The sequence below is a fragment of the Hoplias malabaricus genome, chromosome 11 (assembly GCF_029633855.1).
Source record: "Hoplias malabaricus isolate fHopMal1 chromosome 11, fHopMal1.hap1, whole genome shotgun sequence".
Classification (NCBI taxonomy): Eukaryota; Metazoa; Chordata; class Actinopteri; order Characiformes; family Erythrinidae; genus Hoplias; species Hoplias malabaricus.
The window spans coordinates 24,998,059-25,025,055 of NC_089810.1; the positions used below are offsets into that span (position 1 = coordinate 24,998,059).

Sequence of the window (26,997 nt, forward strand, 5' to 3'; positions counted from 1 at the left end):
ACTCAAATTCTATGTTGATTTAAAGTCGAGCTCTGACACTGAATATTGTTTCAATTACCTTCTGCTTTCATGTAGTGGATGGAGTATGCAATGACTTTGTCTGCATTGTACAAAGGTCTCTCCCAGGCGAGGAGGATGGCTGAGCTGGACACCGTGTCAGCACGGATGTTTCTGGGGGCACTTGGACGATCCTCTGACATCACCACTATCAGACGAGCTGTGGACAAAACTGAGCCCTGGTCGTTCTCTGCCTGGCATTGGTAGATGGCATCGTCCTCTGGAATAATCTGGTTTATCACCAGTTTACTGAAAACAAGATTAATATATTTGAAAGCTATAAAAAAAACTTGAAATACAGATATTGAGGAAGCATGGACACTGACTTAAATGCAATAATAAATCCTTTAGACATCATGTATTATATGTGAAATGTGCCAAATGTACAGAGCAGATCTTTTTAAAACAGTATAAAACATTTTTAGATCAATAATCATATGGCTATAAGATTATGAAAAATTACATTTTGAGAGCATGAACAAGCCCTTTCCACCCTTCCATCTGACTTTCCATATTTCTATAATTATTGTAAAGTTTTTTTTTTACCATGTATTACAGTAAACACTATTCTTAGCACGTCTGAAACTGGATCCTATAACAAACATGGTCTCTGTACACTCCAGATTAAAGGACAGAGGAAAATCAACTAAAATGCCATTTGCAAACCACTAAATTATTAACGCCATTCTCATTTCACTGAGGGAAGAAGCTAATGAATAATTCAGTGAGACAGAGTTTCCAGAAGACAAATGAGCCAATTTAAACCCCAGGAGCTGAGTATCCCAAGGCTGATTTGGTAGCAGGTTACTAATTATACTTATTTACAGTTCACTCCATTCAAAGCTATATATTCTGAAGACTGTTTGAGGCATGTATTCTGAGCAATTAACTACACATTTTTTCTAGAAAGTACCTGTTTACATGCCTGCAGCTTAAAGATGTCACTAGTCATGTTTGCATGCAGCTTGATAATCATTAATAATGCGGCCAATTGCTTAACAGGAATAGTATACCTTCACGAGCCCCACTCAATCATAACAGACTGGTCTGACTAAGGCTGCACTGAGTACAGACCAATTGCACTCCCCAAAAATAAAAGTTTAAGTACATTTTGCACGTCATGGCTGCCGCAACGCGTTATTATGGCTCCTACAACGTGTGTGTTCATCAAGGCATTAAAGGCTAAGCACCACTTAATGGAACTCCATGAATATTTCACATTATTTTAGTTACTGACATATATAAGTATGAATTAAAATGAAAATAGCATGCTTAATTTGCTTTAAAACTGACAATTTTATTAAATTGACGGAAAAACCCGAGCTCGCTATGGAAATTCTTGAACGCAACCATGTAAAACACCATTATGACTGACAGTATCTAGCTACCTAAATAACAAAAATTATTCATGACAATAGCCTAGCAATAAGCTAAACTCAAATTTAGAGGTACCGTTATTCTTGTAAATGTGATCGAAGTCGAACTCGAATTCATCAAATTTAGTCCATTTTCTGGATATTTGGGAATCTTTGGGCCATTTGTGCACAGATGTCCCACTGTACATTGAATTATTGCAGCCAAAAACAACAGACCTTTTCGTCATTTTGCATTAAATTAAGTGCAACTTCTAGAGTTGTTGTCCACCATCTACGTCACATGCAAGACGCCTATTAGAGTTTCCGAAAACTGATGGAGGGGGACCAACGGTTTGTTTTCTAACTATCAATAAACACAAGTTAGGAACTCAAATTCCACTGTATTTATTTGTTTGACACTTTCATATAGGTGGTGCTTAGCCTTTAAGTCGCATAGAATCAAAAATGACTTTCCATTCCTCCCACGTCTCCTGTGACATTCCATGTCATCTGCAGTGAGATATCCATCTTATGTTTCTTGGAATGTAAGATATGATGTTTTCCTCCTGCTCCATATTTAATAAGTGCATGTAAAGCACATCATTTTATAATTTTAAAAATGTGCTAAATAGCTAAATAATTAGAAAAATATTCTAATGTTTTTCCTTGTAGGCTAAACATTATTACAAGTAATGTGATAGATTGGAAGATTTCAGACTATAAGACGAAGCTAACATTTCTATACAATTTTGTAGCAACAGATTATACAAATAATTTTTAAAATGGTTGCCTTATGTGATTCCTCAGTGTTAAAAATTGTACCTGTTGTACATCTTGATGCGGCCGTTAGCATGGACAGGTTCTCCATTCTTGAGCCAGGTGATGCGAGGTGTGGGCACCCCCTCGGCTTGGCAAACAAACCGTCCAGTTCCAGCTCGAGGGCGGGTCAAACTTTCTGGCCACTCCACCAAGGATGGGGGAGCTGAAATAAGAGGGTTTTTTTTCAGGTTTCTCAAAAAACACAGCAGCCATTGCACTGATAAATCTAAGAAGTGGAGTTGGTAAGCTGGGTTAGTTTTCCCAAGGTGGCTACATAAATAAAGTGATAGCTGATGTCTTAATATCTGGGTATTATAATGCTGAATATTTAGGGATATTGTAATCAGCCATTTAGTATCTTTCAGATTACAGCACCTTCAGTTGATAAACTACTCCAACTCAAATACTTCTTCACTGTTTTCATTTCTCATTCACACAAATGCTTTAGTTTCATACTTCTAAAGGCCTTACCAAGCACAGTGACATTAGCGATAGCGACTGTATAGTTTCTAGTTCCTGGAGTTGTAGCTCTGCAGACATAAACCCCAGCATGCTGCCGCTTGATGTCAGAAATTAGCAGATTGCCATTGCCAAGCACTTTGGTGTTATAAACATCCATGGGCTTCTGATCTGCGCGACTCCAAGAGATCAGAGGACGAGGATATCCCACTGCCATACACTCCAGAAGAGCGCTGTCGTGAGTCACCACAGTGATGTTTTGAGGCCCAGCAATGATACGAGGTCGCTGTGGAATTCTTAAAAATGGAGCTAGAGCAAGAAACAACAATCATTACAAATAATATAAATTATATCTACTACTACACTCCAAATACAAAAATAACGTAAAAACATTAAGTTTTTAATTAGCAGGAATTTCAGAAGGTGCCTTTTCAACAGTGGAAATAATCTGTAATCATATATTTTTTTTTTTGCTTATGAGGGAACAATAATGAACTGAATGAACTGGTCTTCTTTAGTTTACTCTCTCCTGCTCACCTGGTGTAACTGTCAATGTTGCTTCCATACTCCTGCGACGGTTAGCAATGTTTGCTGCCACACAACGATAATTCCCAGCATCCTTTTTGTCTACTCCCTGAATCTGTAACACTCCACTAGGCAGCACTGTGATTCTAAAAAGTAAAAAAAAAAAAAAAAAATAAAATAAATATATATATATATATATATATACAGATTTAAATAAAAACCCTCTGTTCCTAAAAACTCTCCTTATGTTTTAACAGCAAAAGCACTCATCAAGCAAGATAGCTGCATGCATTTAAATGTATATATCAACATAAAGAGTGCATCTTAGTCAGAAGTGTTCTTCTGACATTTTAGTTTAGTATTCAGAATTAGTTCATATCTGTTAGCATTAGTATATTATTTCTATTTCAGAACGTCTGTCAGTCCCGTGCTGTGTACCTGTCAGTGGCCAGTGGTAAAGTGACTCTGTTAAACTCCCAGGTGATGATTGGTGGAGGTGTGGCACTGATTTTGCAGCTGAAGCGTGCGACAGAACCCTCCATCACCACAATAGAGGAAGGCTGCTGTGTGAATGTGGAAATGCCTGAAGAGAGATACATGAAGTTGCATTATTTACTAAAAAGTAATGTGCTCCAATACAACAAAAAAAGCAAAGCATATTCAAAGAAAAAAGTGATATTGAGAGAGAGAGATAGACAGGCTCAGTGAAAGGTGATACAACTGTGGAAGTGACAGTATCAAATGGATGAACAATGAGAGCCAAAAGGTCTTTAGATAAACATCAACATGTCAGACTTCACAGCAACATTTTGCTTTCCTTTTGGTAACAACCACCACTATCATATATATATATATATATGTGTGTGTGTGTGTGTGTGTGTGTGTGTGTGTGTGTGTGATTAATGGTGATAATGATAATGATGATAATGATTGCGTAGGATGACAATTATGAGCATATTTATCACAGTATTTTTAACCACACCCAATTATTAACCACCATAGGCACTGTCTAGTTGTTGACTACTAAACCTGTATTTGTGTTCATCTCATGATGGTTACTGTGCATGCTAAGCTACATTTCCTTTGTTTTATAATAGGTGTTAAACTTGTTGTTTTAATATAAGCTGTTTTTATTAACATCTGTCCAGAGACATGTGAACAATGTGAATCAATCAATCAATAAAAATTTCAGCAAAAAAAGAAGCACTCTTCTTGCCAAAAGGAATTAAACGGTTTAAAATTGATAAGAAAATATAAAGATGTGGATAGCCTGAAAGCGATATAATTTAATTAATTAAAAGCATACTGACTGCACCGAGGTCCTATACTCATAATAATAAAAGCACTTGCTCTATGAAAAAGGTCAGTGAAATCCTTCTCTCTTTCAAGGCTCACTCTCTCCTCACTTTCAGCTTCTAAAGTATGACCAAAGTAGCACCTCACCACATTTCTCCACGTCTGGCATGCTAACTCATGATCTGGATCTGAGACCCTTTATCCTGAATCCTGTCAAACTCTACATCAAGCTGTTTAGTATTCAAAACCACCAAGTACCAACAAACTCTGTTCTTTGCAAAATAAAAATAAATAAATAAAATAAAATAACAAATATATGGAGACTGCTAGGCTTTGTGAAAAAATGGCATGGGTGGCATCTTGAAGTCACAAATCATCTAGAGCCATATGGAAAAAGGTGTCCCTTAAAAACCTCATGAGCTGTGAGGAAATGTGTCTAGCTAAAGATATGTTCTGGCTGTTTATGGGATCCTTGTAAGGCAACTCACTGTTGATCTAGGCCTTCCTGCCCTAAGCTGGCTGTTTATTTAGTAATTAGAAACTCACAGTCTTTCCCTCGTTTTATTTCATATTCCTCTCTAACCAAGTGCTCTGCTATGACCTACTATGGACCTACCATCACTTTAGTTAAAGGTCTAATACTAAAGCACAAAGTAGATTTTTAACAAGACATTTACCACGTTTTAAAACATAAACAAACAGAAACAAACACACGTACAACAACCAATAAACAGAGCATGTTTTGGAAGGTGTTCATATTGGAGTGGCATTTGTTTTACATAACGAAGGGGAAAAGGTCACTGTCTTTGTCGAATCTTTTAAATGAATTTGTGTATAGAAGAGGGCTGTTTTTTCTTCTGTCCTGTTTCAAGCTGAGAGCTATAAAACCCCCACAGACCATTACAATCAGTGGTCTCTCCTCACCCCCCACTGCTCTTTCCTCAGTTTAAAATGCCTCACAGAAGCCCCGGTCAATGATTAGTTAACACAAATCAATGCCAGCGCTGTGGCTGATAATGACTTTACTATGAATCACATTTTGGAAATGGCTGAGATGAGTGAAATGTTTGCCTGGGGCTTCAGAGTGTGATAACCCAGGCAGTATTTAATCAGTGCATCTCACAAGTCTATTTGAGTGGGATCTAAAACAATGAGGAGATGGACCACAGAGAAAAGTGATACTAACTGAAGGTCCTTAAACTGGACAAACTAACCAAACAGTTTATGGCTAACAATGAATGAAAGCCTGTTTTATCTTGGTTGGTATCTATAAAAAATGTATTTTAAAATGCACCCAAAGTGATTAATAGCATATTATGCTATAAAGCATTGTTTAACTTTAACACTTATAGTAAAGCACAATGATATAAAAATTACATTGCTATATTGGCAGATATTTGCTTTGGTTCCAGTGTTTTAATGTGTCATTTAAAGCACATATTTAAAGCAGGCCTCAGCCCATTAAAGACGCATACCCTGCTGAGGAATCTTGATAAAAAACAGATTTGCACCATAAGCAATAATTATTAACATGAGCCGGGTTGATCAAATTAACTGACCTGTCCTCTCAGTTGATTCTAAGCCCTGTTTCTCAACTCCCTGTGTATCTGTGATTGTTGGGTGTGTGTGTATGTGTGTGTGTGTGTGTGTGTGTGTGTGTGTGTGCACGTTAAGTTTGTTTGCATGGACATGTAATGGAAGATAAAAAGTTGACGAGAGCAACAACTCTGTCAAAATGTGGTTCTCGGGACTAAGTATAAACAAGACGAAAACACTACATTGACCTTTGGCAGCATGTGGAGTCTCTGGACCAACAGGCATTGGGTGACATAAAGAAGAGATGTGATACCACCTGAACCTCCATTTGTGGTTCCTGTGACTGCAAAGCAACTTTACATAAGGTTATGTAAGATTGTTTTTGTTAGTTAATCTATTTAGCAAGCTAAGGGCTAATACATTTAATTTCCACATATTCAAAAACTGTACATAAAGTAAACATAACCACTATAAAAACACATCATGTTCATCAGGCTCTGATTGTCAGAGAGACAAGTATTTAACTAGAACTTAATGATGCTCTATTATCATGCAAATTGGTGTTAAACAAGTAATCATTGAAACCCTGTAAAAGTGATTTAGATTTTTCTACACAGTATAGTCTCACTGTAGTTTGTGATGATATATTGACATTTAAAGCAGGGTTGCCAGGTGTTAACTTGTAAAACAACAAAAAGTCATCCCTTTTGCCTCTCTATGTTTTTTGTTACATATTAAATACATATGAAAATGACACTATAAAGGTACTCAAAATATTAATAAATAATAAATATTTTACTGAGTGTTCTACACATTGAGTTGTGCTTTTATAAGAATACATTCACACTGTCACTGACATCTTCTCTCTCTCTCTCACCTCTGGTGTGCGCAAAACCTGTGTCCTAACTCAAGGAGATGTATTTAATCAAATTACTTCTGAGCAGTTGAGACACTTGTAGTAGGTCAGTGGAATTCCACTCCATCCACAAATGTGAGGCTTTCACTAAACAGATAAAGCTTAAACTAAAAAAGACAAATTAGCTGTGTGTGGCTGCGCTGAAGTGAGAAATAGATAGTTTGTGTGTGCATGTGTGATGGAGAGAAAGAGAACAGAGTTATAGAGACAGAGAGAAAGAAAGAACATATTTTCTCATTGCAATACACACTGCTACCCTGACTGAAAAGATTTTCTGATTTTACTCTCACACCTTCCTCCTTCCTTATTTTGTCTCGACATGGGTAAAAGTTTGGAAAACAGCAATGATGTTATCTGATTATTGGGAAAAGACATGAGTGAATGCTAAAACTGAGCAACAGGGGGTTTGGTTGTTGGTGGCAAGATTTATGTACATTTCCTCTCTTGTTGACTCCCTCAAAAAGGCTACAGGACTTTGTATCAAAATGGGTCAGGGTGCATAGATATGTTTCTATTGTACAGCTATGTTGAGCTCTAACCTTTCCATTAAGTGCTCATATATCAATGCAATTGCTGTAAAAAATGGACAAACTGGAAATAGTGCCATTCAACTCAGTAGGATAGTGCAACATACAACCCGTTTCTTCATAAAAAATTTACTAAAATTGACTAAACGTAAACTAAAATTAAACAGTAAAAGATATGCATATTTTGACATATCTGTTTTGAGCTGGAATTTATCATTTTGCTGAATGGTGTTTTGGCCAGACTGCAAACTGGTCTAACCACACAATGGCATTTGTGGGCAGAGCTCTGATACACTGATAAGAGACACTAAATACTCTCAACACAGACACACACACATACGGACACTTTCGAGTCGCCAATCCACCTGCAACCTGTGTTTTTGGACTGTGGGAGGAAACCCACGCGGACACAGGGAGAACACACCAACTCCTCACAGACAGTCACCCGGAGCTGGAATCGAACCCACAACCTCCAGGCCCCTGGAGCTGTGTGACTGCGACACTACCTGCTGCGCCACCGTGCCGCCCACCACAGGAAATATTCCATATGGTTTAGGCATGGGGTGGTGCCTATGTAGCATGTGAAGTAGGCACTGCATGAATTCATTGTGAAATCTCCAGAAAATAACTTGTTCTATTGACATATGCACTTACTCTGACATTACCTGTATTTGTACATAGGGGTTTGGCAGGATAACATCCATGTGTAATGTCTGGTACATATGAGTTAGACATTTGTGTTTATATATACAGCTCCTCTAGATAATGTATGGAAAAGTTCTGGATTACCATGCATGCTGAAATAGCCTATGAAAAGTTTTTTTATGTTTTTTTTTTTTTTGAGGTATTCTTGCATTTTTTTTAATTTCCACAGCTTGTGCTGCATTGCTGCCTTACAGCTGCTCATAGAGACGGTGTAGCCATCTGCCCCTCCCGCTGACCTGCCCTTTGGCCTCAGACCTTTGCCGAATCCAGGCTATCCCAGCTTAGCCAGTCCAGTTTGCCACAGTAACAACACACACAATGATCACAGACCAGTGAAACACTAGCACAAATCATGGCAACACTATTTTAACACAGTACAACAGGGACAGCACTGCTTTAATCCTGATACAGACATTATATCAGCATCATGGACCTACCACAGATCAGTTAAGTCTTTACCTCAGTTAAATCTCACTGGAACTGCACAGTAACACAGCAAAATAATGTTTCTGAGTGCTGAATCTGCTCTAACACAGCTCATCATCTAAGCTACAAGCTGTTCATGAATTTAAAATGGATATATTAGAACACAGAAAACAGTAAAAGATGCAGTGCTTTTGAAACTGAGGTCAAGAATAATAAAACATGGAGCACAGAGCTAGAGCTGATGTGTGTCTACTTAGACATAGGACCTGCTTAGTTCACCCGTCATTCACTTACACTTAAAAATGATGATATGGACATACTTCAAGTGTGTACACCATTTCTGTATAGATAAAACATTGCAATTTAATTATAAGAGAACACAGCCATTTAACCACACTTATGACTTTTAATATGTGAAATAACAGCAGATATGAAAACATTGTACACAAATTAATCAAGTAAAAGCTCTGTGACAAATTACAATAAAAACATATCTCCTAGATATCCAGAATAGAGTACAGATTTCTTGTATCTCAAAGCAGAGTACTAGCCTACTCAACAAACCACAGTAAGACAAGAACACACTGTCCACAAACAGAATTTCATTTAACATTTATGCCAGCTGTGTATTTGTATTTACTTTGTATTTATTGTGTGTTTATAATTTATAAAAGTTGTATATTTTGCATTTTCTTGGCCTGAGTCCTGGGCTTCAGGTTTAAAATGCATCTTTGATTGGCTATCAGGTTTTTTAATGGTCTGTAGTTCTTTTAAGTAGTGTAAGGAAACATATCACTTGCATTTCAGGTACTTCGTTACCTTTAATTTCACTTCAGTTCCATTGTTTTGATTCCTGCGCCCCTAGAGCAAATGCACAGCATAGAGCAAGAAACATTGGCCACTTCGTGCAACCTCATTAGTTTGTTTTAATGAGAGCAGTCAGTTGTGTGTGTGTATGTGTGTGCGTGCGTGTGTGGATCTGCTGGGAGATTGAGCGGAAAAACTGCACTCTAGATAATCCACAGTGGTGGAGATCTGCTTACAGCTCCATGATCAGTTTTCCTAATCTGCCTCATCTGAAACATTATGACCAGAGCTTTAACACTGTACCCAGATCAGAAGATGTACAGACTAGATCATGTTTCTATTTAGCTTAGTGCTGCAGAGAAGAACGTAAGGGGTCAGTTTTCTGGACATGGATTAAACCTGGTCTAAATTACACTGTCAGTGCTGATTCACCTCTGAGAAAAGCTTAAACTGCACTTTGGTCGTCCTTTCTTTCAAGGACATTTTAAACAGTCTGTATTCGAATAATGCCTTTTTAATTCTTCTATTGAATATGTGATTAAATACAAAATGAGAAGCTTCACTTTCTCCCTCTATCTTTTTCCCTGTTGCTTCCTCCATTCCTCTCCATTTCTCCCTCCTCCTACTCTCCTTTTTCAGAAAGAGCAGCAGTCTTGAGGGTGAAAGAGCTCTCTGATGGAGGAAAAGAATGCAGCACTGAGAAGCTCAACAAATCAATCAGAGCACAGCTAGCCAACAGGGCGAGTGACCGCTACGGACCCACACTGACCAAAGAGCTGCTCAGCAGCCAATCACAGGCTGGACAATGCCCTGCTCCCCACACCCTTTTGCCCCCCAGCCTTATGGCCGGCATGGGGGATGGGTCAGAAAGGGCAACAGAGCTCCCTTAAAGCCTTATCTTCTTAAATCACTCAATCTCAGCCTCACCTACAGGGAGTGTTCTCTGCCTCAAACCCCTCCCAGACTTCTGGAATGTGTGGTTCTAGAATTATCAGTGCTGTACTAGAACACAGGTAACTATACTTAGAACTTACAACAAGCCATAGTTACACCACAAATAGAACTGTAGGTTGCATGACATACCCAATGGAACAGTGGTATGAAATTCTGCCATAGGGCACAGGCAGGCTAAATGCACCCCCATATATCAGGGAGGAACAAAAACACAGGATGGGGGACATTTCAGACAAGAACACTGTCAACTATTTTTCAGGAGAAGGAAATAAACATTCATAACGGTCAGTGTCACTGATGTAAAATAAGTGAAAGAACAGAATTCAGCCATTTAGGAATTGTTAAATAAAACAAATCACATTGTTGTCAGAGTGAACCAAACCCATATGGATCAGACTGTAAACAGGATGCACAAACCAAACCTATATAAAGGTACCTATATCAGGTTCTGACTGCTGACAAGACTTGTGCTCATTAACAATCGCCTTCTTGTTTCTGAGATTAAGTATTCACTCAATCTGGCCTTAATATTTTCCATGTGTATTATTCTCAAATGCTCCACAGCTAGTTAGTCGTAATTAATAATCACCTTTTCGCTTTACTGCAATTTCAGCACAGATCTGCAGTGAGAAACAAACTTCTCCCCCCAACCTGTTTTTTGTAGTGCATTAAGAGTGTCCCAATAGCACTCTCTTTCTTTCTTCCCAGCCTTTAGCCCCTTCAGCAATCTACAATGACCTCCGACCTTTCCGGCCGCTGCTTAAGGAAACCATGGAAACTTTTCATGTCCGGCACACAAGGAAATAAACCAGGGAACAGGGTGGCTGCCTGGAGGTTCTCTCCATTTTGGAATTTGTCAAACATTTAATCTCCAGCACAAACTGGGCAGGTTTGCTCTGCTATTTTTTTTCTGTTATTAAACATCAGAGTCCTGGAGTGTCTGAAATAATGCTTAACAACCACAGACACACAAAACGCACACAATATCAGTGTGAAAAGTAGGAAGTCATTCCCCATAATAAAGCAGATTTCAAAAGTAATGAAATCGTTTTGTATAAATAAGAGTGCTTGTACACACACAAACACACACAGAACAAAAACAAAATGGTAAAAATTGCTAATCATTGTAGCCAGATAAATGATAACACTACATTTTAAAATTTGAAACTGAGAAAGATTTTGCTTCTTGAAAAATATTTTCAAAATATATTGAATGTGATGCCAGCAACATGTTCCAATGCAGTTTACATTACCTCTCCTTTTAAAAACTCATTTAACACTCAGGAACTGATGTTAAATATATATATATATATATATATATATATATATATATATATATATAAACACACCTAATGTTTTGTCAATGAGTAACAGGCCTGGACTAGTTTAGCAACCAGACTCTTTTACTAATGCCCCTTTCACACATACATGGTAATCCAGAAACGTTTTGGAGTTTACCCGGAGGAGCTGTATGTGTGAACGAGACCACCTGCAACACTGCTCCTTCTCGCACCTTAATAAAGACTCCCCTTTGGAAATGTTCCAGAGTTACTCCTGCATGCGCTGCCAAAGTGGTTAAAGCATGTTTCATTTCATGCTGTGAGAGCGCACCTGAAGCAGAAAACCTCACACTGTGCACTACATGTGTGAGAGAATACTTCGGAACATCGTTGGACCCAATACTCTGGAGTTTCTCTAGAAAATCTCCGGAGATCATGTGGGAAAGTGTCATATGGAACCATGCAATTGTAATCAATGCAGAATGTGGATTGGCCTTGTCTTACTGAAATACAGCTGCATCTCAATAACTTAGAATATCATCAAAAAGTTAATTTATTTCAGAAATTCAACTAAAAAAGTGAAAATCATATACAAACCGGATTGCAAAAAAGTTGGGACACTTAACAAATTGTGAATAAAAACTGAATGCAATGATGTGGAGATGGCAAATGCCAATATTTTATTTGTAATAGAACATAGATGACAGATCAAAAGTTTACTCTGAGTAAATGTAAAATTTTAAAGGAAAAATATGTTGATTCAAAATTTCACAGTGTCAACAAATAGCATGTAGCAATAAGTGGCTGGAAAAAGAAAATTGAGCATATAATGAACAGCTGGAAGACCAATTAACACTAATTAGGTCAATTGACAACATGATTGGTTATAAAAAGAGCTTCTCAGAGTGTCAGTGTCTCTCTGAAGCCAAGATGGTAAGAGGATCACCAATTCCGCCATTGTTGCGCAGAATGTGTTACCCAGCGTAAAATAGTAAAGACTTTTAAGTTATCATCATCAACCATGCATAACATCATTAAAAGATTCAGAGAATCTGGAACAATTGCTGTGCGTAAGGGTCAAGGCCATAAAACTCTACTGGATGCTCGTGATCTCCGGGCCCTTAAACGTCACTGCACCTCAAACAGGAATGCCACTGTCAAGGAAATAACAGAATGGGCTCAGGAATACTTCCAGAAAGCATTGTGAGTGAACACAATCCACCGTGCCATCCGCCGTTGCCAGCTGAAACTCTACAGTGCAAAAAGGAAGCCATTTCTAAGCAAGCTCCACAAGCTCAGACGTTTGCACTGGGCCAAGGGTCTTTTAAAATGGAGTGTGGCAAAATGGAAGACTGTTCTGTGGTCAGATGAGTCACGATTTGAAGTTCTTTATGGAACACTGGGACGCCATGTCATCCTGACCAGAGAGGACAAGGATAACCCAAGTTGTTATCAACGCTCCGTTCAGAAGCCTGCATCACTGATGGTATGGGGTTGCATGAGTGCTTGTGGCATGGGCAGCTTGCATGTCTGGAAAGGCACCATTAATGCAGAGAACTATGTTCAGGTTCTAGAACAACATATGCTCCCATCTAGACATCATCTCTTTCAGGGAAGACCCTGCATTTTTCAACAAGATAATGCCAGACCACATTCTGCGTAGGAGAAGGATCCAGGTACTGAAATGGCCAGCCTGCAGTCCAGATCTTTCACCTCAGTGGCGATTGCTCTAAGACTGCAAGGGAAGCTCAGCTTCCCCTAAAATGTCAAAAAAATAAGTGATCAAATATATACTGTTGTGTGTACATGTCATTGAAAAAATATGCACTACATATATATACACTATATGCTCAACTTTTGTTCAGAATCAGCTTCTTATCACTGGTAAAGACGCGGCTTTCCTCTCAATCATTCCCGCAGTTTCACAGTGATTTAAACAGTGTGGACGCTGAGCTTCTATAGAGTTCAATAGCGAAGCAGCGAAACGAGACGAGTCGTTGGATAAATGCTGGGCTTTGTCCCGCCCATCGGACGCTCAGCGTCTCTGGGGGTCTATGGGGCAATGGGCTGGCCTCGGCTGGCCCGGACGCTCAGCTTCTGTATGATAATTGGATGATCTGTCTGAGGCTGAATCCCCTTTTAATTGACAGAAAAATGAGTGAATCAGCGATCCTTTGGTGTAAAGATCCATGGGAGCACAGGCGGACACACTTCACATGGGCCAAGGCCGTTTAAGCAGCCTAGCTCTGCAGGCCATTGAGAGGACACTAGTCAAGTCCCTGGAAAAGACGCCTTGTTGGTACGACAGGGTCACAGATCATTTTCTTGGAAAGGAACGGAGAGTAGAATTTACGTATAAATAAACCTACACATTTTATGATGTAGGGCAAAATTGAGCTTCCCCTCCTTGAAAGACCAGCATCCACCACTGTTTCACCTATAGAAAACATTTGGCACATCATAAAGAGGAAGGTGCGATAAAGAAGGCCCAAGACGATTGAACAGTTAGAGGCCTGTATTAGACAAGAATGTGAGAGCATTCCTATTTCTAAACTTGAGAAACTGGTCTTCTCTGTCCCCAGACGTCTGTTGAGTGTTGTAAGAAGAAGGGGGGATGCCACACAGTGGTAAAAAATGGCCTTGTCCCAACTTTTTGGGGATTTGTTGACACCATGAAATTTTGAAACAAAATATTTTCAAACAAAACATTCTCTCACTTTAAACATTTGATCTGTGATTTGTGTTCTATTCTGAATAAAATATTAGATGTTGGCATCTCCATCATTGCATTCAGTTTTTATTCACAATTTATTTAGTGTCCCAACATTTTTGGAATCCGTTTTGTATTATATAGATTAATTACAAACAGAGTCATCTATTTTAAGCATTTATTTATTTTAATGTTGATAATTATGCCTTACAGACAATGCCAGAAGCATCTTACCTGGGCCAAGGAGAAAAGAAACTGGACTGTTGCTCAGTGGTCCAGTCTTGTTTTCAGATGAAACTAAATTTTGTATTTAATTTGAAATTCAACGTCCCAGAGTCTGGAGGAAGAGTGGAGAGGAACACAATCCAAGCTGCTTGAGTCTAGTGTGAAGTTTCCACAATCATTGATGGTTTGGGAGCCATGTCATCTGCTGCTGTTGGTCCACTGTGTTATATCAAGTCCTAAATCAACGCAGCCGTCTACCAGGAAATTTTAGAGCACTTCATGCTTTCCTCTGCTGACAAGCTTTATGGAGATGCAGATTTCATTTTCCAGCATGACTTGTCCACACTGCCAAACGTACCAATACCTGGTTTAATAACCACAGTATCACTGTGCTTGATTGGCCAGCAAACTCACCTGACGTAAACCCCATGGAGAATCTATGGAGTATTGTCAAGAGGAAGATGAGAGACACCAAACCCAACAATGCAGATGAGCTGAAGGCCGCTATCAAAGCAACCTGGCCTTCCAAAATACCTCAGCAGTGCCACAGGCTGATCACCTCCATGCCATGCCACATTGATGCAGTAATTCGTGCAAAAGGAGCCCCAACCAAGTATTGAGTGCATATACTGTACATACTTTTCAGTTCTCCAACATTTCTGTATTATTAACCTTTTTTTAATTGGCCTTATATAGGGCGGCACGGTGGCGCAGCAGGTAGTGTCACAATCAAACAGCTCCAGGGGCCTGGCGGTTGTGGGTTCGATTCCCGCTCCGGGTGACTGTCTGTGAGGAGTTTTGTGTGTTCTCCCTGTGTCCGCGTGGGTTTCCTCTGTGAGTGTGAGAGGTGTGAGTGAATGAGTGTGTGTGTCTGTGTTGCCCTGTGAAGGACTGGCGCCCCCATCCAGGGTATATTCCTGCCTTGTGCCCAATGATTCCAGGTAGGCTCTGGACCCCCTGCGACCCTGAACTGGATAAGCTATTACAGATAATGAATGAATGAATGAATGGTCTTATATAATATTCTAATTTTCTGAGACAATGACTTTAGGGTTTTCATTGGCTGTACGTCATAATCATCAACATTAAAAGAAATAAACACTTGAAATAGATCACTCTCTTTGTAATGAATCTATATGAGTTTCAATTTTTTAATTGAATTACTGAAATGAATTAACTTTTAAATGATATTCTAATTTATTGAGATGCACCCGTAAGCAAGACCTTCCCAAAAACATTAGCATTAACTGTTCCTTCACCAATGTGCAAGTCACCCATGCCATGTGCACCAGTGTACTCTCTTACAATCACTAATGCTGTATTTTGATCTGTGTGCATATAACAATATGGATGGTCCCTCTTTTCTTTAATTTGGAGGGTGCAGCATCCATCATTTCTAAAAAAAAATGTAAATCTTGTCTGACCACAGGATAGTTTTCCACTTTGACTTTTTTAAATAAGCTGAAGTTCAGAGAAGACTGCAGTGTTTCTAGATCCTTTTATGTAATAGAGCTTTAACCTCTATTGAAATACAGTGGCATTTGGAAGCCTTTTTGAGCCCATGCAGTGATTTCCACTGTAGAATAATGTCTGTTTCCAATTCAGTACCAGATGAGGGCCAAAAATCACTGCCAGCTAATATATCTAATATAACTAATATATACAGCCTTGTCCCTTGCATATAGAAATTTGTCCAGATCCCCAAGTTCTTTACTGTTTTAAGCTAGGAAATATTATTCTTGAATTGTTGTAATATTTGCCCACAGAGTGGTGAACTACTCCCGATTTTCTGAATGGTTTGCCTCTCTTAGGTGCTTTTTTTAAACCCAATCATGTCACTGACCTGTTGCTAATTAATTTTTTATAGCATTACACAAATCTTTAGTAGGTTTTGGAATATGTTGCTGACATGAATTCAAAATGGCAGTGTTTTTAATCATATACAAATAAACAAATAAAACAACAACAATAAAAAGGTTAAAAATAAGAAATGTCTTTGTACCTTTTTATGTTAAAATATATTTAAATGCAGTATTGATTGTGGAATGTTGAACATGTAATCCTTTAATTGTAAACTACTTTAAGAGAATCTGTTAAAAGGTCTGTGATGTGTAAATCAAATTGCCCTCAAAAGATCAGCAAAAGTATTTCCTCTGGCTCTAAACATCCGGAGTTATGGAAAAGAGCATATTTGAAATTCTAGGAACACTTTAAGAGCATTCAGGGGCCAATATAGGAGACCACCTTTCCAAAGAGGTCCCAAACATGACATTCAAGCCCTAGAGCCAAAGTTCATCAGTGAATACTGTGTGCAGCTTATCTTACATGCATTATTATAATTTCAGCTAACATAATGTCTTTATGTGACCTTTAACATTAGGCAGATTTTACAAGAAATTAATTCAGTTCTAATTCTAAGGCAAATGAATTTGATTAGTACGTTTTAAAAGAATATTAATTGGTGTTTTCTGGAGCTGGTCCTAACTACAATTGTAAAAAAAAATAAGCCAACATATATAGAAAGCAATTTTCCACATTTTATAATATAGCAGCCTATCCAGGCACAACAGCAGCTGAGAGAAATCTCCAGCAGAAGTAGAGTGGCTGGAGGTGAGAAGACACAGAGCAAAAGGTCCAAAAGGTTCACACATATGGAACCATCAATCTTCCTTACCCCCAGAACTGTCTGCACACACACACACACACACACACACACACACACACCTCTCTAAAATACTCTAAGATCTGTTTATAACACTCCACCAACACGTGCTACTAAAAACACAAACACAGGAGAGTGATAACAGACACACATATCTGACCAGGATACAGTTCAGCCCTGTTAGGAATGTATTTTCCACACATCTATAAAGCCAAAAACAGAGGTTCTAACTCTGGTTAAAGTGAGAGACTTTTGAACATGTCAAAACATGTTCTCATGCAGCTTTAGCAACTTTTAACACATGACTTTTCCTAGAACTTCTCACACCAAACTAAGTTCTTTAGCAAAGAAAAAAACATCAGTGGCTCCAAAAAAAAGGTATCGTTTGCATAATTGCCCTTCCTTGAGTGAAGAAAGGCCAGATGTCCCGGTTTGGTCAGTCATCTCTGGCCAAACAAATACCCCTTAAAGGAGAGCTTTTCTTAGCAGAGGCAGTTGGGGGCAGTTGAGGGCAGTTTGGGGCAGCAAAGGGACAAAAGGGTCCGTAGAGAAAGGCTTTTCTTTCGTCCTGGTGAGCAGCAGAGCAGAAAGCAATCGCATGGAGACCAGTAGCCCCTTTCACTCCGGGACCACTACTCCACAATAAAGTTAGCCATTCAGTAGCATGAGGGAGTAGAGAGAGAGAGAGAGAGAGAGAGAGAGAGAGAGAGAGAGAGAGAGAGAGAGAGAGAATGTGTGCACATGTGTCTCTTCATTTGAGTGTGTGTGTGTGTGTGTGTGTGTGTGTGTGTGTGTGTACATTACTCATTAGCCCCTCTGTTTACAGGTTCTTAGAGAGACCTGGTAACATCTATGATCTTCCACCACCACCACCTTCGTTTTACCCTCACAGACTATTTCTCAGGTAGCTGCCAATTTTATGAGCTTATAGATAGCTAGCAGCCCAGCTCTAAACGTGTCCTTAAAACATTTACTTCAGCTACAGTGCATTGCAGTAAACAAAAGTTCACACAATTAATACAAACAGTTCAACACACCAAAACACTATCACATGCTTGAAGAAAAGTGGGGCCTGAAGCATCACTGAGATGTTTTGGAGGGGGATGGGGGTTGAGTTGTTGCTTTAAAACATTTGCTGCTCCCCTTCCTCGTTCCTCACCAAGTTGTTATGCAACCCGAGGCTCATTCTGCCCCAGTTTTACAACATCTGCCCCCACAGGTCTGAGTGACAGTTGACCAATACTAAACAGAATGGAGTCGAAATGTCCCTGCAGATCCTGGCCTGCTGGACCTGCTCCTCTGACCACAGAAGAGGATGCATACAAACACAAACACATACACGTGCAAACACACCATATCCTAGTAGAGCTCAACCGATATATCCTCCATCTGATAAAATCAGCCAACATTAATATCACACGACTTTATTGGTATCAGTGAGAATGCAGCTGGAACAATATCAAATTAAAATGGTACTAAATACATCTTAATTTACATACAAACATTTAACTAAAATAAAAATGTTAAAATGTTATTAATAGATTCCTTACATATAAGGCGAATATATTTTTATACAGGGATGCACCAATATGAAAAGTGTGGGCCAAATAAACCTGACCTAAAATGTGACAATATCCACATTGTAGGCTGTAAATTTTTTCTGTTTCTACAGCTGTATTTCAGTTGTTTTTAAGTGCATTAGCACGACATTAATTCATTTAAAATATCTGACAAATCTAAAAAAAATTATCCAACATTTTTAATTAAGCATCTGTTGATACCAGTTGATTCCTGTAATTATTAAATGCCAAGAACACATATGCACTGCAATGCATCACTCCATAGAAAGCAAAGCATTCCCTCAGATGATCTCCTCCCTGATCATGAGGTAGTAACATAAAAGCCCCATGCTTGTGAATAGGGGTCACCTACTCTAAACCAGAGCACTCTGACCACATCCTGGACCTGGCTACTAACCTTTCAAACCTGCCCACCCTCATTTACACACCAATAGATGCATTCTCTAAGTATCTCCCCCCAGCTTTAAACTGGCCTCCAGCAATGAACGCTCTTATCCACCACCCAGGCCTAACTAGAGACTTTTTAGCACAAGAAGTTGTGATCCAGTTTCTTTCATTTAACTAATCTGTAAAATTTAAAATAATCAAGGCATTTCAGCTGTGTAAAGAGAACCAGTCAGTCACTTTTGGTATATTTTTATCACAATTAAAACCACAAACAGATATCCCTGCAAATTATGCATTTTATACTGCAGTAACTGATCACTCTGAATCATTTAGGTGGAAATTTACTGGAAATGAAAGTGATAAAGAGAAACATTAAAGGCCTGAGACACTCTGTCCTACAAACCTTTCAGTTTTGTAGGCTTTAGAACATTAATGCTATAGAAGGACAATTTCAACAAGACTAACTCCCTCAAATGCACTCCAGGTATTATGCCTGCTATGCAAAATCAGCTGCTGTCAGCAAGACTGAATATGATCCCCAGGTGAAGCTTGAAACCTGTGCTCTTCCAAGTGGAACGTGTCATACAAAAATGCACTTAAAACCCAAATTAAAATACTCTATATGTGCAGAGACATTAATAGCCTATGGAATATGAAAGACTTGAGAGCTTTTACGTTTCATAATTGCTCTGTTTCAATTGGAATTTTTGTATTTCCATTTAGTTAGGGCCACTCAAATGACCCAAAGTGAAATCAAATTACAAACCACCAGGCCTTTCTCACCTTTTACAATATATTTGAATAGATGCATCACTTAAACCTACACATCTCAATGTCCCAATACTTGTATAGGCTACTGTATATAACATATGTCACTCTCTGCACCTTTTCTCTCACCTGGTTCACGGCTGTTACGTGACACACATGCTTTTCATCAGGAAGAAATCCGAGCCACAGCAAGAAGCCAGGGAGATAAAGCAGACTTTTACAGAGTGTAACCTAACTGCCCGTGTAGGGTGTCCTTTTTGAGGTTATTTGGGGATTCAGGAAAATCAAGATTGACCTGATGCGGTATTTCTGATCATGCAGGGCATCACGGGACAACACTAGATTTTTTATGTGGTTTTTAATATGCATGAGGGCAGCTAAGGAGTATCCTATACAATTACAGTAATCACTAGACCTAACAAGGAGAGTTTTCTCTGGATAATACTGGGTATCATGTCTTCACGTGGGAAAACTGGATACTTGACAGTGCTTAAAGGTACGTTTAAGAACAATAAGATTGCATTTGAACTTACTTGCAATGGTGAGGCGAGCTTTCTGGCTCAGGATAGCACCGTATTTATTCTGAGCAAGGCACTGGTATGACCCTTCATCTGATTTCTCTCCTCTTCGATTCTCCACCTCTGAGATGAAGAGCGACCCGTTTGTGAGAGGGTAGATGCGGTCTGTCTCTGCCAGAGGTGATCCATTTTTCATCCAGCGAATATGGACAGGAACCTCTCCCTGTGCCTGGCAGTCCAAAATTACCGCATCCTTACGCAACGCTGTCACATCACGAGGCTCCTTAACAAAAAATAACTCACTAAAACACAACACACCTGCAGAAAGAGAAAGGAGATATATGTGAGTGAAAGGATGATCAAAGAGAGATGGGAGAAGGAATAAACAGACAGAAAGGTGATGATTCCTGCATAATCCTCCATGCATTTTTTGTTTAGATAGAACAGGACAAAAATCTTTGGAATAACCTCCTCACATTTCCCTACATAGTGTCTACCATAATATGCTTGTCACCATTATTACACAATTGGCTAATTGAAAGGGCTTCCACAGTTGATTTCTCAATCAAAGGTTTATATCACCAAGGACAGAGTGTGACATGACCATTTGGGCTAATGAACATTTAAGTAAGTAAGTAAATCATAAAAGAACCATTTACGGAGACACATCATGGGTCATTGTATGAATACAACAGATAATTTAACCTCTAACTGTTGCTACAACTCCTACAGATGGTTGCAGTGAGTAATGTAAGTTTACATGAGCAAAAGCTGTGTGTGATCATTCATTCATTGTCTGTAACTGCTTATGCAGTTTAGGGTCACGGTGGGTCAAGAGCCTACCTGGAATCACTTGGCACAAGGCAGGAACACACCCTGGAGGGGTGCCAGTCTTTTCACAGGGTGGCACACACTCACACAATCACACCTATGGACATTTTTGAGTCTCCAATCCACCTACCAATGTGTGTTTTGAGATTGTGGGAGGAAACCAGAGCACCCACAGGAAACCCAAGCGAACATGGGAGAACAAACCCTTTACAGACAGTCACCTAGAGTGGGACTTGAACCCACAACCCCAGGACCCTGGAGCTGTGTGCCACCCTATGCGCGATGTTTGAATGGATTGCTAATGAATATTGAGAGCTTGAACAGTTAGTCAACAAATGTGGCCTATTTACGTTTGCCACAATACTTTACAAATAAACTGTACAATTAACAAAAAACATAATAGGTCATCTTTACACTTTCAATAATTGTAAAATAAATCTATACTGAAAGAACAGATGACAAAAGATTTAGGCCTATTGCTGAGAATAATATCAACACCAGACAGGGCTCACACACCTAGCCTACTATTCATTTAACAAGGTATGCAGCTTGGCCCTAAAAGAAAATTAATCTGGCAAACTTTGACTTCTGCAATAAAGTGTTCGGATTGCTGGCATCATCCTAGCAGCATGTTTGGCTAAGTTTCAGTAATCATATTTTCTTTGCAGATTATGCTTTATCTTGGCATAATCCAGTTATTCATGCCTTGAAAAGTCAGGGAGTTGGGATAAAAGCAACTCAATCCAGTTCTTAAATGCTTAAGTGTGCCCCCCTGCATGAAATCTGAAAAGGCACTGATCCTACAGTGGCAGGCTGCTTAGAACCTTCACATACAACAGAACAAGGGAGGGGGAGACACCAACCGAAAAGTATAAGACCTCCACATCAACCATTATTGCATTGCCACCAAAAGCAATCTCTTCTGCACAGTGTTTGTCTTCATCTGAAAAGCTTCTGAACATGTAGCCTACATAGCTATGAAAACTTAACACCTAAAGTACGTGGTAATTTTTCACAGACTCCAAAGCATGCATAAAGTTAAGACCTGTGACAAAGTATAATCGGTTACTTATACTAGTTTAAAGCAAAATATTCTTATTCTGAATTAACTGTATTTATCGCTGTAATTATAAAACAGGTAAGAATGTATTACCAAAAGAAGTAGATATGTACATATTACCAAAATATTAAGGAATCTACAGAGCTGTAGTGGAACTTGAATTATGTAGAGCATCTATCATCAGTCTTGGTCTTAAACTATGAATCTCAAGACTGAGAGGTGTGACAAACTGCAATGCATCCAAGATCACATCACCCATAAAACTGCACGAAATTAGACACAGAAAATGAAAAGGAAGTTCAAAGAATGTGAAGAACTATAAAAGAAATTACCATAATGAATAGTATTAGCCAATAAAAAGGTTTTAAGTAACATCACAAGTCCCCAAAATTAGTCTAATAAACGTGTTTCCAGTTCATGTGTAAGCTATATTGTCCCACTCAGCATAAGACTGAGTTAGGACTAAGAAAAAGCAGACTACATCACAAAAATAAGACACATCCTTATTTATATATCAGGATTAAAGTCACATAACTAAGTATATAGTGAGGTCATTTGTAACTACTGGTCAAATGAACAGAACTGCATGTGAATAGAGGGAAAATGCAGGAGTAAAATATGCCAGCCTTTACACAGTTCAGGATTATACCCTCTTTCACAGACGTTTAAAAGAAGAGGAGTTAAAATAAAGTCAAGCCGATCTGCTTCCAGGAGATGCATATATCCACCGGTAAACTGAGTGTATAACGTTAGTCCAAGCTCGAGTGGTATGCGTGGGATTAAATCAGACACGACCGTTATTTTTTAACCGGAGAGTCTGTTAATAACGGCTCGTTAGCTATTGACTTAAGTTAACTCAACTCAGACACTCTCCTAAAACTCACCCCTTTAATTCATTGCTCTCACTGAACTCGGACCGAATGCTAAACCGACGCTAGATTTAGTTATATAGTGATAGCTAGTGTATAACCGCTACAATTAACGGTTGGAGTTAATTAGATACCTACTTACTCTGTTTCGTTCACACTAGAACCTGAGGTCATGAGAAGAAAACCCGACATTAACCTACAGATAACGCAGAGAATATCTTACCTGAGATTGGCAGAAGAAACACTGTAAAAAACAGCAAACGCTGATAGAATTTCCTTTTGAAACACATTATTTATCGGAGGTTTGTTCGTTTCATGCTCGCTAAGCCTGCAGGCTGCCGCCTCCCCGAAACGCTTTCTGAAACAGGCTCACTGAACATCGCTAACCTGGGACAGGGACTAGATTCTCCATGCTGTACAGCGGATGGATACCGCCTTTTAGTGACGTGTTAAACGCCTCCAGCATCTAAACTCGGCGCTGAGCGGAGTAATACCCAGTCTACACTCACAGTGTGGCAGTAACTTTAAGGGAAATTTCATGTGTTGCTGATAAGTGAATATCAGCCTATTTTAACATGAAATGCCCTAGTAATTAAATGGATTTAACGTAAAGTTAACACAAAAATAAATAAATAAATAAATAAATAAATAAATAAAACACTTAATCTTTGGAACAATATAAAGCAAGTATACTAGCTAGAGACTGCACATACATTTGCAGAGAATGTGGCACATTTATGCCTGTGTTAACTTTAATTCACTTAGAAAACCAACAAAACATTTTAATGTCATCATCTTCTCATCTTTTTATACAGTAGTGATACATGCTTTAGCTACAAATAATTTGTCCATATTAAGAAGGGGGTGATGTAATTGAGCAAATATGTGCCCTATGTGGGAACATGCTGAATTATTGTTTATTTGCATGTATTGTCATGATGTGTAGCGAACTCTACTGGGGTAACATTGGTTTGAAAAATGCTGGGCATGATAATGCTGATTTTCAAAGACATTTTCCCTTTAAGAAATCAATACCTCAAGCACATGCATGAACTGAAAAACATTTAGTCTGAAAGGAAGAGATTCAAGAAAGCAAATAAATCACATACATATGCAAATGAAATGAAATATGTAAATCACATCTATCTATCTAATAAAACAACTTAAAGAGGTTTGGCTGAATTTGACCTTAACTCAAAAATGAACTTTTTCATGACCAAGTACAGAAGCTCAGCTCTCCATGACTGTGTGTGTGTGTGGTTTTTTTTTTTTTTTGAGAAGAATAACTGGCCCGTGGCCTTATCGATAAGGGCAGCTGGACATCTGTACAGACCACAGGAATATTGATCCACTCTCTCTTTTGGTGGAGGAGGAGAGTGACCTCCCTTTCTCCACCTCTGCCCTCCGGACCCTCGGACCTTCAGACAAAAGGTCCAGCTGTGCTGAGGGGAGCAGGTCTGTCCTATGCTCGACAAATAAGAGAAGGTTCCCACACTCACTTAATGGAAATGTAAAGGTTATGCAAAAAAAAGCAGGAAAAAGCAGTGACTAGTATTAATCATTCAGTTCAGCATTTGTCCAAAACTGACCACTGAAGAACAACTGAAACATCTGAAAAAACTAGTTTGTAAATCTACTATGGATAGAATGGATGAAAAATAGCATCTTATGTGAAACCTCATAGAATAAACAACATTAAACAAAAGAGAACCATGCCTGTAGCCATTCCAACCTTATAATAATCAAACACCTAGTAAGCATTCCTGTTTAAATCTGACAGATGAGTGATGTGGTATGTTACACCATATTACAGACACATCATACATCACAATTTGATCAGTTCCATATACTTGCATACAGTTTGATTCATTAGTGCATTCTTGAGTATACTCAAATGAACATTTTTATGATCTCAAGCTTCTGAAGTTTCTTCTCAAGTTTTCCTCTGTTCTATTTAGTTCATAATTACTTTTCTTGGTTTTATTTTATGGTGTTTTGTTTCCCAAAAGTTTTACTAATTTTACTTTTAGCAATTTTTAACTGCACTATCAAGGCTTTTATTATCATTATTTTTTTACTAAGCGTTCAGTCTAATAACTACCCTCTAAAATATCTCATCAACATAAATCCTCATTTATCACATGCTGCCAGTGTGAGAGTGATTGGGTTTTGCCCCTACAGCTGCCAATATGCTAATACAGATCAATACAAGCAAGTCATAATCAACCATCACCTTGCTAAAGGAAAGGAGATCCGGCACCCTTGTCCAGAAGCATATCTATTGGTCAGAATTGGATGTCAATCTTCATACTGGGTACCACCCCCTGGACTAAGCACCTCCCCACTGACCCTTCAGGGCCAGGAGTCTGAATGGGAGAGTATGTGACCTGTTAGCCGACCTTTGGGCTTGGGGGTGGGAGAAAGAGAGAGAGAGAGAGAGAGAGAGAGAGAGAGAGAGAGAGAGAGAGAGAGAGAAAGAGAAATGGGGGATGGGAGTAGAGAAAAAGTGAAGAGAAAACAAGAGCCATGTCACTCATTGCTTTCTTGAATGGGCTTCACTTAGCTTTAACTCGATGGACCCTATATATATAGTTATTTTGCTATTCCGTTTATTTGTCAGTGCCTCTTTCAGTTGCATTTAAACAGTAATTATGTGACATATTGAATATGGCTATGTTGTTTTATTTTCTAAAGAACCTTAGCTACTCAAATATATAATCACTTGAGGTTTTCATGCTGACCGATAAATCAATTTTTCTATAAATTTGTCATGTTTTGACCAAAAATTTTACCTAGCGCCTGCTTTTTTTTTCATATTTCTCAATGTACAGCCTTGAAATAATATTCCCACAGTGGATATCTTGACACAGATTGTTAGTGTGAGGTGTATTTTAGTTGAAAACATAAGCATTTTTGATGCTAATTTATTACATGTCATATTACTGTGACAAAATAAATTTGTAGCATCAGACGGACATATTTTTCTTGATATTCTAAGCTCTGGGATGTATGACTGATAAAGTTCTGACAGTCACAGCAGGCCCAGACTTTCAGGAATTTAGTTCAGGGCAAATATGGACAATATCCCAACAAATAAAAACATTTTGGTACTTTGGCAGTTTTCTCAGATGCTGATAATGTTTACAGTTATTATTATTATTATAATCTTTTTAAAAAATGATGAAATAATACTTGTTTATTTAGAAAACACACAATAAATAATTATTTAAGCTTTTTAGTTTATATTTGTTGATCTAATGCAGTGTTATTTGATGTGAAACCTAAAAAAAACCTTGAAAAACTATAAATCAATAATAGAAATATGTTTTTGCTGATGACTCATATTTTTCTGCCCAGAGACAGCGTGGGTTGACGTTATGTGAGTCAAAACGAAACTGAAAGTAAACAGCGTCTTTCTTGTCCCTTTTTCAGCGGTTTTTTTTCTGATTTTAGCGCCTATCATTAGTCTTTCATGACAAGGACATAAGACCAAAATTTTGAAGGAGCGCCTTGATTTTTAGGTGGTTTTTCACACTGGATTACTCCCAGAGGCTTCACAGCACCGCGATGAGAGCGCTATTTTTAGAAACGGTAGGATCTGCGCTTTCTAACGGTATACAGAGCTCACAGAAGCATTCAGACATTCAAGACTTACAAAGCTGATTATATAAGGTGTGTTTCTACCCCGCAAAATGCGGAATTCGGGTTGAAAAGAACAACACTGA

The 26,997-nt window shown here is 38.6% G+C and overlaps 1 protein-coding gene across 1 annotated transcript in view; it reads right to left on the reverse strand.

The window, feature by feature from the left end:
- The window catches only part of prtga (protogenin homolog a (Gallus gallus)), a 43,485-nt gene extending 19,923 nt beyond the window's left edge, over positions 1-23,562 (reverse strand). Inside the window, exons 1-7 of the mRNA XM_066684462.1 lie at positions 23,496-23,562; positions 20,528-20,830; positions 3,654-3,798; positions 3,228-3,361; positions 2,703-2,999; positions 2,235-2,394; positions 59-306 (exon numbers count right to left, since the gene is read on the reverse strand). Of these exons, the coding sequence (XP_066540559.1) occupies positions 59-306; positions 2,235-2,394; positions 2,703-2,999; positions 3,228-3,361; positions 3,654-3,798; positions 20,528-20,830; positions 23,496-23,562 (1,354 nt within the window). The remainder of the gene's footprint in view (positions 1-58; positions 307-2,234; positions 2,395-2,702; positions 3,000-3,227; positions 3,362-3,653; positions 3,799-20,527; positions 20,831-23,495) is intronic.
- Between the last annotated feature and the right edge of the window lie 3,435 nt (positions 23,563-26,997).